General features: G+C 39.5%; 2 protein-coding genes across 2 annotated transcripts; both read left to right on the top strand.

Annotated features, from left to right (window-relative positions):
• Positions 1-236: 236 nt before the first annotated feature.
• Positions 237-4,612, top strand: pkdc (protein kinase-like domain containing). Its single transcript, XM_031756666.2, has 3 exons — positions 237-391; positions 470-854; positions 2,379-4,612. The coding sequence occupies exons 2-3, from the start codon at positions 484-486 to the stop codon at positions 2,968-2,970; spliced, it is 963 nt and encodes a 320-aa protein (XP_031612526.1). The 5' UTR covers positions 237-391; positions 470-483; the 3' UTR covers positions 2,971-4,612.
• A 303-nt stretch (positions 4,613-4,915) lies between these two features.
• Positions 4,916-15,746, top strand: herpud2 (HERPUD family member 2). The gene is made up of 9 exons (XM_031756703.2): positions 4,916-5,038; positions 6,059-6,430; positions 8,628-8,705; positions 10,517-10,618; positions 10,937-11,100; positions 11,773-11,898; positions 12,072-12,401; positions 12,687-12,792; positions 14,896-15,746. The coding sequence occupies exons 2-9, from the start codon at positions 6,284-6,286 to the stop codon at positions 15,085-15,087; spliced, it is 1,245 nt and encodes a 414-aa protein (XP_031612563.1). The 5' UTR covers positions 4,916-5,038; positions 6,059-6,283; the 3' UTR covers positions 15,088-15,746.
• The last annotated feature ends 354 nt before the right edge of the window (positions 15,747-16,100 follow it).

Genomic DNA, 16,100 nt, shown 5'->3' with positions numbered 1-16,100 from the left:
ATCAGAAATTTAATATTTGATGTTACATTAGAGTACTTGAAATCTGGACTGCTCACAAACCTAAAATAAGAACTACTTTATGCAATCAGAGACGGATAATGGCTTCTCTGGGTTGCGAAGATTGCATCCAATTTCATTGTCTATGCGCAATGACATCATTTTTTATTAAACTCTGTTTGTACACTCCAGTTCAGTAGGTGGCAGTGTTGCACACTTTTCGCGCCGGTTTCCTTAAATGCCGAATACTTCCTGAACCGTAGGACGATTTAAACCGTGTCGGTGTCCTGACACATTTGAGAGAAAATCGATATTATACTTATTCAGTGTTCAGTGAATCGTGTGGGTGTAACGAAGCCTTTGCTGTCCTGCTGCAAAAACCTTTAAGAATCAGGTGAGTGCGACACTTCAACAGAGACCTGCACATACAAGGACGCTTTTCAAGTGTTGCTAACGCTCCTCTTTCATTCAGCCGTAGCTGTGGAAATGAAACAGGAGTACCAGGATCTCATCCTGCAGGCATGTGATGCTTCATCTCTGCGAGTCGGTGCTAAGATCCAGACCCTGTGGAGTGGTTATGGGGAGATAGTCCGGCTGCACCTGGAGGGCTGTGACCGGCCCTCCGTGGTTGTAAAACACGTCAAGTTTCCAGAGGAAGCCGAGCATCCCGGGGGTTGGAACACAGATCGATCCCACACACGTAAAGTGAAATCCTACCAGGTGGAGACACATTGGTACCAAAACTATTCCACCAATCAGAGCTGTCGCATTCCTGCCTGCCTAGCTGCCTGTTCCTATGGCGATGAGATGCTGATCGTGCTGGAGGATCTGGACGTGGCCGGTTACGATCAGAGGAGGTATAAGCTTAGAAACTCTGAGAAAAGCTTCAAAAAGCCTGTGACATAAAATCCATAAAAGTCCATATAAGTCATCTCCATGGCTTGTGTATATTTGTGTATGTTTATATAGTATATATGTATTCCTAAGCAGTCATGGCTGATTTCCCACCCATAGACAGTTTAAAGCTGGTATAAACGTGGAATTTGATGAGTGAATCAGCTTAAATTGGCACTGATGTCTGATTCCACTGACCATGAAAACCACAGCTACCCTGCAACAATCCAATATATTACTGTAGACTAAACCACAGTACTGCAAAACTAACCAGACAAGCAAACCTTTCCCAATCTGCACGAAACTGTCTAGTATTTTTATGCAAACTTTGACAAATACAGAGTTGGTAAATATTATTTTTAGGTTGTTTCACAAAACTAGAATTCACCAACCAATGTATCACTCTAATATCTATCCAAAAACCTCTAAGAACGGAGGAGGATATTACATGTAAGCATTTCTGTTTATCGTCTTCCTTTGTTTCATCTTTCTCCATCTCTGAGTGAAGTTATCTCAAATTCTTTTCTCTTCCTTTAGAAATACACCAGCTGTACCTTTAGCTAGCAGACACACTGTGTAACAGTTTATGTTTTAACTGCTGTTGGTTTAGCTGAAACTTTGCAATTGAAATTACCTGAAAATGAGCACTGGTGATGGCTTCACCAACAGGATTGTATTTTATGTGTTATTATTTCTTTCATTTCTACAATCTGTTGCTGTTGCAAAGGTAAACAGTGACAATGAGTCCCTACAGATGTCTTAAACCTAAAGTAATGAACCTGTTTTGAAAGTGTAAGGAGCAAAAAAGGACATATTTCAGTGCTGAAATGTAGCGAGTAAAGGTTAAACATCATTAGAAAAATAAATACTCAAGTGAAGTACAGATACCTGAAAATTCTACTTCAGAGCAGTAATGAAGTATTTGTACTTGCATGCCTCCTTATTGCCCAGCTTTTATTTCATTTGAAGTTAAAAAGCGCTGTGTTATGTTTTTCCATTTTTCTGCCACCGCTCTGAGAGCGTGCAGTAAAACAGGAGGCCTGCATATAAACTATGGCTTGGCATTAATGCAGTAAACACTCCATTCTCTTGTAGATATCAAAAATTTTCATAAATTGTGTTTTAGGTGAGGGAGGAGATAATTTAACTTTCTAAGGGCATCCTATTGTAATATTCATTTGTAATTTTAAGTCTGAAAGCGCTTTTTTTTTTTTTTTTTGTTTAGTTATTTTTAATTTTATTTCTGTTTAATGTAACTTAAATACTGTTCAGTTTCAGGTCCCTCATTTCCAAATTCACTGCTGAAAGAGGCAGAAGCTCTTCCAGGGGTCTTTTGATGTGTCTGAGCACTTTCAAAGTAGTTTTGAAAGGGAGCAGTTCAGATTAGAGCCTTTATTAGCCTGGATAGGTATATCCTTAAAGACGTGCCACATAATGAAGCAAACATAATTTATGGTGGTTAAAAAAATATATTTTATTCTTTTTAGGACGAGCGTTAAAGACAGGGAGATAAAGGCTTGCCTGAGCTGGCTTGCTCACTTCCATGCTCGCTTCTTGGGTGTGGCACCGGAGGGTCTGTGGCCTGTCGGTACCTACTGGCACCTGGAAACCCGGCCAGACGAGTTGGAAGCCATGGATGACGCTGAGCTCAAAGCAGCAGCAGGCGACATTGACAGGATACTCAATGAGTGCCGTTTCAAGACCATCGTTCATGGAGATGCCAAATTAGCTAATTTCTGTTTTTCCCAGAGTGGGAAGGATGTGGCAGCTGTGGACTTTCAGTATGTGGGCGGGGGCTGCGGGATGAAAGATGTTGTATATTTTCTAGGAAGTTGTATGGACGAGAGGGAGTGTGAAAAGAGGGTACCTGGACTGCTGGACTACTATTTTTCAGAACTAAAGCTATCGTTAAAAAAAGACGTAGACTTTCATGCCCTTGAGAAAGAGTGGAGGGAGATGTTTGCATTTGCTTGGACAGACTTTCATCGTTTTCTGCTGGGATGGAGGCCGGGACACTGGAAGATCAACCGATACAGTAAACAGCTGACAAAGGAGGTTCTGCGCAAGCTGAAACAGTAATCAGTAGTTTCCATGCAGCAAGTCTTCCTGGGATAAACACACAAAGCACCCAGGAAATTTGTACATACCCATAACTATTCCTGTGTAATTTAATGAAGCATGCTTATCACGTTATTTGTTAGAAAATAAGAGTTGTTGAACTGCTAAGGCATTTTTACTTTTCTATATGGCCTACTGCAAATTGGGTGCACAGATGTAAATTTATGTCAGCACTTTAAAAGCAATATCACACATTGCAAAAAGCAAGAAATATGGCTGAAAACATTTCTGGATTTTATTCTAGTACATGCAAAGATTTATTCAGTGGAAATTATTCCGGGTGTGCAGTAATTATGAAACACAGATAAAAATAAAGGCAACTAATAGCATTATTATTGTAGAGTGTGGGATATAAAAAATACTAAAGCAATAATTTCTACAATCTGTGCGAATAGTTTAAGAAAGAAAAACTCATCAGTTTTGTGGCACTTGAGGAGGAAAATACTTCAGCGCTGAGACTTAGTCTGGCTGTGTGGTTGGACAAAAGCATAACAGTTTCTCCAAATGTAGTTTGCCTGTTAGGCAACTTACACTGCCCTCTAGTGGTGGAGTGCCATTCCAACTATCAGTCCTTTGTTTAAGAGGTTCATTTGAAGTAGGCGTGGAAAGACTGAAAATCTTACAAATAAAACAAATACACTTAAAAAAATATATTTATCCAAAATGTCACAGTGATGAAATGTAAGTCTTTTATCATTTTTTAAAAATTGTTTTCCTAAATATTAATTGTATTACATGTTTTTCCACTTTTAGTAACCAAATGGTAAAGCAATACAAAACTATACTGTGTAAGAACATCATGTCACAGAGGAACTAAATTTGGTTAAAATTTACCAGACTGAGTACTAAATGTGGTGAATAAATTAAGATATTGCATCACATCATCAGTGATGTGCAGCACCAGTGTTGTGAATTGTATGCACACGCAAGTATGCTGCCATCTAGATTTTCTATAGATATAAATAATTTCAACTAGGCTCCTTCTAGAGTTTATTGCACTCCACTTTGAAATAACATGGCTACATATAAAGACAAAAGCTGCTGACTGGGGGCATGAAGTCATAATTCATATTTATGTTTGGGGAATTAAAAGACATTGCTGAAGAAAAAAAATAAAGCTCCAACCCTGATTGACTCATTCTTTGCTGGATGATTATGTAGTATTTTTACTGATTACAGAGTTCCAGAGCAGGGACACTCATCAGACCAAACAATGTATGTCCAGTCTCTACATGTCCAATTTTGGTGATTGGTGCAGATTTTATCCTCAGTGTCCAGTTCTAAGTTGACAAGAGCGGCATCTGGTGCGCTCTGGCATCAACAGGGCTTTTTTTTTTTATTTATTTCACCCAGGGAACTGCTGCTCACTGGCTATTTTCTCTTTTGTGGTTGTGTGGAAAATCCAGATCAGCACCAACAACCATGCAATCATCAAAGTCAGTTAAATCAACTTGCTTTTCCATTTTGACGTTAGGTTTGAACTTGAGTTCGTCTTGACCACATCTATGTGCCTAAATGTATTGAATCATTGTCATTAGATACTTGCATTAATGACTTATTGAAAAGGCATGCCTAATAAAATGACTGGGAACATATAAAGAAATATTGGTTGTTATATTTATTGAGTCTGCGATGTTACTGTTGTCTGCTTTGAAATTACAATGTTTATATATATATATGGTCAACTTCTAAAACACCTTTATATCATAAGACTATAAACTAATAGATTAAAACCACTATACTAAACTAGAACTATAGATTTTCAATTCTAAATTTCAAAGTGAAATCAAAAATACGAAACTATAATAACTTTAATGCTTATTTATTACTGCGGTGCAAGGTTTTGGTTTTGGTTTTTTTCTTTGTTTTTTTGATCAGCTGTTGCAAAGAGAATGACGTGTTTCCGCTCTCACACCCGACATTACAACAACAAGGCAGGCGAGCCGAGCTGGGACGGGCAGTCGACGCTGACTGACTGACTGACTGACTGACTGGAGTGTAAACGGATACGAACAGAAAGCCCTCTGAGGTAACGTGTTCTCATTTATTATCGTTAGACCTTTAAATGTGCTGTCAATGTGGGAGAGGCTAGCTAGTCCCACCGAATTATTAGCAAACCACAGCGACGCTAGCATTAGCCAAGAAGCTAATTGCGTTACCCTGGCTTCATAACCAAGGGTCAAAATAAAAGCCGAGTTGCCCGGAGTGACCGGCCCAGTGAGGCTAGTTTGCTATGTGTGTTAGTGTGTTCGGCTGAGGATTGTACAGATAAGCAGCGTTAATAGCTCACTTAACTCTAAACCGTTAGGTTTAACCCGACTCGGTGTGATTTATAGTTAAAGTTGCGTTAATTGTTCACTGTGAAGATGAGCCAGCATGGCAGGTATCAGGAAGTTTAACCGAAACTCACGACCCCTCCGCCCTACCTGCGGTTATTTTCGCTTTGCATACGTGCGCTACATTTTGTAGATACATTGCATTGCACTGTGAGCCAGCTGTGAATTGTCGTTGCAGTGCGCCGGTGCATTTCTTATTACAGTATGCAAAAGTGAGCTTTTTGTTGATCAGTTTCCTCAGTTGCAGTAAGTTTGGGGCAGAGTGTCAGACAGGTAGGGCAAATGAACAATTATAGACTGGTGACCTGCCAAGGGTCTACACCCCTTGACACTTTTGGATAAGCTCCAGCCTAGTAACCCTGAATGGCTAAGCTGGAGTTTATCTTTATTAATCATTTATAGCTTCTAAGTTAGTTTATTGATCCTATATTTTAAGGGTTTTGTTTTTTTTTTCGCACACTTGGGGAGGGATTTAACTCTGCGACAGACATGGACAGGGACAGCTGCAGTAGTTATCCCAGTAATACTTCTTTGAAGTTTACCTGAAGGGTGACCACACAGATTTCCTTGTTGCATGTGTGCTTAAAATTTACATTTCAAAAAATGAAATGATATTTATTAGAAAAGTTCTTTGTATAAATAAAAACAAAATGTTTTAGGATAATGTATAATCTAAAAATGCTTCTCTCTCTCTTTGTTTTTTTTTTTAACAGAAGTCCAAGAACCTGCTACCAGAAGAATTCCCACTCATAAAATATCTAGAAATGAAGCAGATATTGTAAAAGGGGACCCACCAGCCCCTTACCTGTAGCAGTGACTGTTTTTGGTGTTATACAAGTACCAGAATGGAGAGAATTTGAGGTAGCTTACTCCTCAGGACAGTCCTGAGTTGTGTCAGTGAAGGTTCCTCAGAGCCCACGTTTCTAGTAATATGAGCCATGGACTCTGGGCCAGTTGATAGTCCTGTAACCTTGGTCATTAAGGCCCCCAACCAGAAGTATGAAGACCAGACCATTAACTGTTTCCTTAACTGGACTGTGGAGAAGCTAAAAAGTCACATCTCCAGTGTGTACCCCAGCAAGCCGGTGAGTAGCTTTTTGTCCAAGTGGGGTTACTTGATAAACATCATAGGGGATAAAAGTAGCTGTGAAATCTTTATGGTTTCACTCTACAGGGAGCACAGTGGCTGTCATGAACTTGAAACAAAGTCAGCTGTAGAGTAGTTCTAATGTAATTAATTAACAAAGAAAAAAATTTACTCAAAAGTTCTTTCAAAAACTTTCCAAACCACTTCTGGGACTTATTCCAGCTCCCTGTCCTCCAAACATACGTTTAGTGTGTTCTGAACAATCTTGCAACTTATTGCAATATCTCAGTCTTATGAACCTGATAATACTGTTAGTAGCTGGGTGATTTCAGCATGTTACATCTCCGGTTCACATTAGGGGTGATTGATTATGAAAGAAACCAGAATCATGATTATTTTTATTAATAATCATAATATATATAATTTGAAACAGTAATTCGTTTTGGGTTTTTTGTAGGCTGCTTGACATTTATTAAAGGCATTTATCATCAGTTTACAGTTTAAAAAAAAAAAAAAAAAAAAAACAAGTAAAAAAAAATTTGTAAATGAGGTGATGTACACCATGTTCTCCAACAGGAAGAAAGGCCTGGGCTGCTGGTGCCTAGCAGCTTGCAAAATACATAATAGAATCTTTCCACAGGTCCAGTGGTTCAAATCTTGGTACAACTTTAACTTCCTCTAGATAGACCTTGGTGACCAAAGATTGTTTCTGTTCTGTTGTTTAAAGCTGAACTACAGCACCATTGATTTTCACTTTTAGGCAGAAACAAAAATGCAACTCTGTAAAGGAAAGGGATGTGCATGATATATAAATACAACAAAAATAAGAGATTTATAGAAAAAATTAGTACAAAGAGCAAAATTCTTGTTTTTGAGATTATCTTACTTAATTTATTAATTGTTGACAGATTAATTCTTCATTAAATCCAAGTGATTGCTGAGCCCAACCTCATATGTTTGATACAGAATAATCAGATTTTCTGTGGGGGGTTTTGTGTGTGTGTGTGTGTGTGTGTGTGTGTGTGTGTGTGTGTGTGTGTGTGTGTGTGTGTGTGTGTGTGTGTGTGTGTGTGTGTGTGTGTGTGTGTGTGTGTGTGTGTGTGTGTGTGTGTGTGTGTGTGTGTGTGTGTGTGTGTGTGTGTGTGTGTGTGTGTGTGTGTGTGTGTGTGTGTGTGTGTGTGTGTGTAGGGGGGTGGGTGTTGGTAGTTCATTGGGTGACTGAACACTGTCAGTTTTTTCATCTAAAATTTCAGTCCTTTGGATCAGAATAAGTAAATTACTGTCCAGTTTATTAAAAGACTACATAGATTAAAAAAAATAAAATTACTGTAAATTAAAGACGGGCATGAAGTTTTCTTGGAGGTATTCATATTTCAGCAGGCTAAAGAGCACAGCAGCAAGCACTGTGCTAAAATGGGGTTATATTTGTAGACTCGTGTTTCACCCAGAGGTGTGCCCCACTTTAAGACTGGAGTACTTTTCTAGTATTACAGATGATCCTAATGCACCAATATGTAATACTACTCCCATGCAGACATTTTCATTTGACCACTGATGTGATTGTCCTGCAAAAGTGAAAACACAGTGATTCAAAGACAACTTTGCTTTGATTCTTCAGTGAAAATGAGGCAATGGCCTTTATTCCATCATGGTCAAGTTTCTATCATAAAATGGATAAGGAGCAGCGAAAGTCTTTTGAAGAACTGAATATTTGATTGTACACATCACAGGCTTTCAGTAGGCTTTGAAATCTAATCCAGCCCAGCACTCTCATTTAACCCCAAGGCACCTAATCACTTTACAAACATGACAGGTTTAATGTCTCATACTTTGAGCTATCAGCCACCAAAAGCCTTTCTCAACTGGAAACAAAAACATGTTGATGTTGCTGCACCGAGTTAGCTCTGAAGGTTAAAGGGAGCTGGTTGTGACAGAGCAGTAGCTGGCAGTGTTTCCATAAAAACATGTTTGTGGATGTTTGGGTTTAAGTTTAGCTGTGAGGGGTGTGTTTGCTCAGACGCTCAGTTTAAGCTCTGCTTGGTGTCTCAAGAAGAAGCCCAGCAGTTTTATCATCCTGCAAAGACACCCGCATCAGGTTACACTATATAGAGGAGACTGGTGTGATTGTGTCAGACAGTGACCTGAATGCCTATTATATCACTTCTTTGTCTCACCGTGTGATGTTTGTGTTTCAGCTGTCCAAAGACCAACGGCTGGTGTATTCAGGAATGCTCCTTCAAGACCACCTGCAGCTCAGAGATGTGCTTAGAAAGGTGAGAGCCACATATCGATGAGTTTTTTGGGAGGGGATGTTAAATTCCTGGGAATTTTTTGGTGGGCAAATATTTGATCTGGATTTATCCTATAAAAGATCATATAGATTTCTTTAAATTTCAAGCCAGGTAGCACACAGCACACTTATGCTCAGTCGAACTATTTTAGCCTTGTTTTACAGTTTTACAGTTATAAATGCATAAAGATTAACAAAACAAAGCATAAAATAAAGTTCACTGCATTGCCTTTAATGAAATAACTTACCTTTCTTGTCTGACCTCGTGTGTGTTCAGAGTTTGAATTTAAATTTTCAAAAGTTGTTCCAAAGTTCGTAATCGTGATGTGTCTTTACTCTCGTTGAGTGCACTGGCTTGTAATTAGTGCCACAGCTGTCAGTTACTTTAGTAATTGACTATTCTATTAATCCATTGAGTAACCAGGTAAGAAATACGTTTGTCTTATTCATGAGCAATAAAAATATTCAATTACCTACAACATACATAAAATATCTGCCTAAAAAACCAAAACATTCTCTTAAATTCAAAGATAACTAATCTCAAGTACAGTAATGTCAAGTGAAAGAAGTTATGCATGCAACGGAGCCAGTTCATAAAATAAAATAGGCTTTTTTATTTTATGAAACCATAAGCAAAAAGCAAAGAGGTAGATTTGGTTTGTGCTTGTTTTTGTGCTAGTGTGTGAGTAGGTGTGTGTGTCTTTAAGCCTTTAAAGGAGTATGTGGTGTCGGCAATGAAGAAAAACGAGCATATCAACATTCTCAGCTCAGGCTTGACCTGTGCTTCAAAGAAATGTTTCCTGCTGCAGAAAACAATGTCCTGATAGTGTAGATGTTAATAATTAATGTTTATTATAATTCAGTGTCCAACATAGCAGACGCAGGTCAGTGGCCTGTGAGTGAGCTTTACTGGCCTGCAAAGAAGAAGGAAGAAAAAAAAACGTTTATATTTTTAAATATTAATACAATTTAACTGATACAGTTTTATTTATATTTTATATCAATCTAAATCTTCAAAATAATGTTACTTAAGCATTGAAATGAATGTGGTCTAGTATCGTTGCAGTCCCACTTGTAGCCTTTGTTTGAACCAAATGTGAAACAAAAGATGAAGACTGAGATAAACAGATCTTTGTTTTCCTTCTTCAGAGACATTTAAGAAGCGCTTAACAATGCTCTCAAAGATTCTTGAATTTAAATGTGTTGAAACACAGGTGGTTTAGATAATTCTTTGATATAATTGCCAAATACATCCCCTGAGGTGTTTCGAGATGTCTGCCTTGCTTCTAGAAGTACTTTGCTTCAGAAAACAAAACACTGAAACTAATTTATTAGTGCTGTTTGTGAGTGAGCTGTCTCACACAGTTACAATAGAGTTGTTGTAGCGCATTAAGTTAGAATCAGCATACTTTATTAATCCCTAGGGAAATTATGTGTAAGCAATTTTTTAACTGTTGGTATTTAAGTAGCTACAAATTGTGTGAGGGACTGATGGCTGTGCAGGAGGCATGTGTAGTCAGTTGTTCACATCCTCAGTAGTAGCTTAGCTGTTGCTCGTGGACATGTCCATCTGTGGGGGAAGTGAAACAGGCAGCGTGGGAAACAATAGCCTATGTGATGTGTGTCACTAACAAAGGATGAGCATTGTCTGAAAATGTCTGGCCATTTCCACTCTAATGCTTTCTTTCTCTCTCTTTCTTGCTTTGTCTCTGTGATCTGCTGGCGCCTTCTCCACCACCTTCTTTTTCTTCCTCCCACACATCTGGATCGCTCCCTGGCCTTGTCGACCCACAGCAGGATGAATACCACATGATGCATCTCGTATGTACCTCTCACAGTCCCCCCGGCTCGCCCATGCCTCGGAGTCCCTCCAGCACGACTGCTTCTGATTCCAGCGTGAGTAGATCAACACTTACTAACACAATTTATTTGTGTTTTTAATGAATTTTTACAGTTTTAAAAACTCCGGTAAGCAAATGTTTTAAAAAACATTTTATTAAACTGACCTGTCATAATTAAAACAGTTAGAGGGTTATTCTGATTAAGTTGCAATCATCTTTAACTGGATGTGTTTCTGTGATTTCCTGTAATAACTATGAAAGCTGTTTGATTAGGCTGCAGCCTCCGTGCTGCTCTCATCTTCTCTCAGGGCGAACTTGATCTTTTCTGTGTGTGTTTGATTTAGTTATTGGTTTGTTATTGGTGTTCACACAGAGTTCAGAGAGTGCTGGCTCCATCTCTCCTGCCACCACACCAAATCAGGAAAGTCAGTCAGCCTCTTCATCCTCCTCCTCTTCTGATCCAGCGAGTTTTGATGGGCTGAGATACCGCGGAGGCTTCACCCAATATCCTCAGAGCACCGCTGGTATCCCTCAGTGGTAAGCAAACAAGACCAAGACACGAGACTGGGCTTTTTTAGCTCTAAATGAGCATTTGTGGGTGATTATGGTATCACTATACCGGAGGGGCGCAATTTTACAAGCACTTTTTAAATGCCATGTATCAGGGTAGCACAAAGCATTCACAAGGTACTGCTGTCTGAACACACACAGAAGAGAGAAAATTCAAATGGTTCCTGAAAGACGATAATTATTTTTTGATTTTAGTAAAGAAGTACAAAATGTGTCCAGGCGGCCGGCATGATACCTGGGTAATAAAGGCTTAAGCCAAACTGTCTGTGTTACCTGTTAGCTGACATAAGTCTTTGAATTTTCTATTTTTTTTTTTATTTAATAAACAATAAAAAGACAGGTTAGCAGGTTTACAGAGCAAAGAACTATAAAGTCTGCTATCTGTTATTAATGGGGAAAAGTTCAACCCATTGTTAAGCTATAGTACACTGAGAGAGTCACATCTGAGCATTTACCCCATTAACGAATCTATGTCTCTTTAAATTATAGAAAATATTAATTTGTGCTAAAATATAAAATAATCAGGTTGAAAGCAGGTCTGTGGATCTGAGAAGCTAATGGAAGTAACCTGAAGATGGAACATCGGTTTATGGATGTGTGTCAGTTGTCCAGCTTTGTGACGCCCTCCTCCCTCCACAGGCCTGATGCTGCTCAGGTTCCCTTTCATGGGGGCCTACCTGCCAACATGCCCCCCCACCCCATGTACATGCCAATGCAGATGCTGTGGTGGCAACAGATGTACGCTCGTCACTACTACATGCAGTAGTAAGTGCAAAAACTGTCCTGCAATCATAATGCCAGTGACAGTTTGCCCAGTGACATATTTGTTAGACTACATTGAATTTATTTACTATGATTACTTTGCGTGCTGATTTGTTTGTCTATTTTGTTTCCATTCTCTCTCCCTGTTCTCCTTCTTTGTATCTCCATTTTCATAGTCAAGCAGCAGTAGCTGCCTCGCAGCCTCCCAGCACCTCCCCTCCCTCCTCCCCCACCCCCTCACCCCATCAGCCTGCCCAACCCAACGCTGTGCAGCCACCACTGGGACCTAACGCGGCCCCCAACGCCTTGCCAGAGAACCAGCCGCCCAACCCCATCCAGATGAACGCTCAGGGCGGGGCCGTCCTAAACGACGACGAGATGAACCGTGATTGGCTGGACTGGCTTTACACATTGTCTCGCGTGGCCGTCCTGCTCAGCATCGTCTACTTCTACTCTTCTTTTAGCCGCTTCGCCATGGTGGTCGGAGCCATGTTGCTTGTCTACTTGTGAGTTAATTCTGCAGAAGTTGTAAAAGGAAAAAACGTATAATTTGTACTTCTAATTTTGACATTTTCACATCTTTGTTCATGACAGTGTACTGAATGTGTTTTTACTGCAACTTTATTATAACCAATCATTTCAATCAGTCATTTAAAAATGTGTTGACTTCCCGCTTCTCTTCTCTGGCAGATTTTTAAAAAGACTTGAATGGTGCTTTGTGAGTTCAGAAAGCACTTCTGGATATATCTGTTAAAAACTGCTTTAAATTCAAGTGTGTGTTTATGTTTCAGGCACCAGGCTGGCTGGTTTCCCTTCAGGCCAGAGCAGCAGAACCTCAGAGGAGGAGGAAGAGTTCCACAGGAGGAAGCAGAGAGACACCAGGACATACAGGAAATGGTGAGCTGGGCACTGTCTGTCACTGTTTTTCTGCCTTACTTTTCTAGCTTGTTGTTTTCAAAGACAAGCATCAACTAAAATTTCTCAGACTGACAGACGACCTGATGAAGTTTGGCTGCATCACACCAAGTAAACTCTGGACCATGTCCCATCTTTGGAAGTCAATGATGATGTGCCAAAAATCAGCACTTGCCCTACTTGAAATATGATTTTTCTAGAGACTATGCAGAATGCTTTGCACTGTAGTTTGAGTTTCTTGTCTTTCGGGCTGCCACGATTAGTAGACTAGTCATGATTATGTCGACTATCAAAATCGTCGACGACTAATTTAATAGTCAACGCGTCGTTTGAAGCTTTGTAAGATCCCAAAAGACGCAGGAATAAGTAGTAGGATTTAAGAGTGTAATAACGGACTGAAACAGAAGATGGCAGCACTGCATGTATAAGGATGCCAGCTGCCGTTAATCCCCGAAGAAGAAGAAATTGTGTCCCAGAATTCATAGCGCGGCCCTGCTCAGTTTCCAACAATGGCGGCAGCTAGTTAGCTTTAATGTTACTCTTATTATTCTTTCTGGGTCACAAAATAAACGTTTAACATATTTTCAGGCAAGAATGTAGCTGTGTAAACTTCAAATATCTGCTCAGTTTATCAAGACACCACATATTTTCAAAAGCGCTCAGACGTTTTCGGAGACGTCTGTTACCCACTAGCTCGATAGCTAGCCGGGGTTCAAGGCTCACTAGAGCCGGTGAGAACACCGGACTCCCAGCAAATCGTTTTCAAACCCACCGCCGTCTTTCACTACTCAGGTTAAACATGATATATAAGTCACTTAGATAACTTAAAAATGTTATTGTTTGGCTTTTTTCAGTATTTTATTTGTTCCTGAGTAAATCGGTTTGGCTGAGATTAAAGTTAGTTTTTACACAGCTGAATAAACGTCAGGCAGACGACTGATTATCAGAAGTGTGAGATGCTCGAGAATATACTCCGGTGTCCTGTTATATTTTAGATAGCAAGGAGCAGACGGCTGCGTTTATTAAACTCCACCGAAACAATCTGCAGATTTCATTTAAATTTAATAAACTATCCTCTTGTCTTTATTTTTAGTTAGCACCTTAAACACTTAAAGTTGTCGACTTGGTGACTAGTCGACTATCAAAATAATCGTTTGTGGCAGCCCTACTTGTCGTGGCCTACTGATCTCTGTGCATTTCTTTGCTACCTTGATGTCTGAAGTGGATACATACAATGTGAAAATCATCATTTTTGGTATTAAGTTATAGAAATAAGCTTTTACAGCTGATCAACAGCAATCCTAGGATGATCCTTTACCTGCAAATCCTTCCAGATCCTTCACCAGCAAACAGAAAAATCCTTTGTTAAAAAAATTGAAAAGAATTTCAGACTGCTGATAATGTGACAACTCAAAACAAGACTGTAGATGCCACTAGATACTATAAATATCTTGGTGTCTGGCCAAATGAATGTCTTTTGTTTAAGCATGTAGCAGTTTAGTCTCTAACATAAAACCGAGAGTTCAGATGTATTTTAACAAGGCCTTTTTTTGTTGGAAGAAATAAAGACAATTGTTTTTAATGGGCAACTTTTCAAATTATTTCAGTTCTTCTCTGAGTCTTAACCTGAGAGTACAGCAGAGAGATGAAAACTGGAAGGTTTTCTGCTGTAGGGTTGTTTGCAAAGGGAAAATGATTTAAGGAACTTGGCATTTTAGACTGCTTTCATTCTCTGTTTCTTAACACTGACTTCATCTATAAGCTTTACTCCTTTGTATTTGTCCAAAAGTTGATTCTGTTCATCTGGACGTAGCGTTTTCAGTGGGAGAAACGTTTCGTCACTCCTCCAAGTGACTAGTTTGTATTTGGTTTTTAGTGTTTCATTTGTGTACATGATGATGTGTCAAGTAAACATAAACTTGCAGCGCTTTATGCAACATAATGTCCTGCCACCTCACAGGAAGAGCTTTCAAAATATAAACGCTCTTATTGTCATTTTAAGGTGGAGTTTAAAGCAGTCAGTCCAGAATATGTCCAAAAGAGAACGTCTTTAATCTTTCTTGTCTCTGTTTGTTTGTGGCTAAGGAACGACTGATGGACGAAGGAATGGAGGACGATGACAGTGGCGAGGATGGAGGTGGAAGAGCAGAGGATCAGGGCCGGGCGGCGGCTGCTGCTGGCCTTCGAGAGCCGAGCTTCATTACAGTCGCGTGGTCCTTCATCAGCACCTTCTTCACCTCACTGATCCCCGAGGGACGACCCCACCCAGACAACTAGGTAGACCCCCCTTGCTTCTAAAAATAACTCCTCTTCCTGCTACAGGAACCCCCCCCACCCCATAAATAACCCAAACGCATCTTCACCCAATCCCATATGGTCAAATACTCCTTGACCGAAGAGCCCGCCTGGCCTCCTACCCTCAGCCAATGAATGAAGTGTAAGAGCAGTTGCAGTGTGTTGCTGCAGTAATGGAACCTTTGGTAAAGTCATGTCAGTGCTGTGTTAATGGAGTAAAAGCTTCAGCAGTGAAAGTTTTTGTTTTTGTTTCATCGCTTGTGAATTCATTAAGCCTTGGCGATGGCAAGAGACACTAAAGGGAGTTGTCTTCCATTTTGAGCTGTGATATGGTTATGCTTGTGAATATTTTATTTCATTATTTTTTTTTAATAATGGATGTGACCCAGAAATAAAAAGGAAAAACAAAGAAAGGAATTTCCCTAAAATAATAGGGAAACGTGTCCTTAAGAAACCATGGAAAACACATCCTCAAAGACATTTTCATGTATGCACACAGTGTGCATATAGACATTGCAGCTACTGAAGCACATTGTTTTCCCACTTTGTGTATTTTAAATATCTATTTACACATGTAAGTATATGCATCTTTAATTCCTGAATATATGCTTTTTTTGAATAAAAATCTTGCTGCAGTTTAATTTGCCTGCTGTGGTGTATTTTCTCTAGTGTGTAGTTGATGTAGTTCCACTGATGTCCAGCAGGGGGCGGCATTCACACACAGATATTGTATACCCCTCTTCTCGTTGCCCAGATTATGCTTTTGCAGTTCCTTTCTTCCTTTCCTTCTTTCCTCACTCTTATTACATCCATCAGAGATATGGGAGCAGGAGGAGGTGAGGAAGAGACACAAGGAGGCAGCAAAATGAGACGCCCTTGTGCTTTGAAGCTGTCATTTTAAAGTGATTTCAGTAAAATATCAGTATACCAATGTATTATATGACCTCAGATGTCAGAGATGCTTATATATTTAAATTTATTTTTAATTAAATTTA

The sequence above is a fragment of the Oreochromis aureus genome, linkage group 11, assembly GCF_013358895.1.
Source record: "Oreochromis aureus strain Israel breed Guangdong linkage group 11, ZZ_aureus, whole genome shotgun sequence".
NCBI classification, from domain to species: Eukaryota; Metazoa; Chordata; class Actinopteri; order Cichliformes; family Cichlidae; genus Oreochromis; species Oreochromis aureus.
This window is presented reverse-complemented; position numbering and strand designations above follow the sequence as displayed.

Excerpts from the sequence above, each read along its gene's own strand:
- pkdc (XM_031756666.2), top strand. The coding sequence starts at position 484 with ATGAAACAGGAGTACCAGGATCTCATCCTGCAGGCATGTGATGCTTCA. Across the intron at positions 855-2,378 it reads GCCGGTTACGATCAGAGGAG|GACGAGCGTTAAAGACAGGG; the intron begins GTATAAGCTTAG and ends TATTCTTTTTAG.
- herpud2 (XM_031756703.2), top strand. The coding sequence starts at position 6,284 with ATGGACTCTGGGCCAGTTGATAGTCCTGTAACCTTGGTCATTAAGGCC. Across the intron at positions 10,619-10,936 it reads CGACTGCTTCTGATTCCAGC|AGTTCAGAGAGTGCTGGCTC; the intron begins GTGAGTAGATCA and ends GTGTTCACACAG. Across the intron at positions 11,101-11,772 it reads ACCGCTGGTATCCCTCAGTG|GCCTGATGCTGCTCAGGTTC; the intron begins GTAAGCAAACAA and ends CTCCCTCCACAG.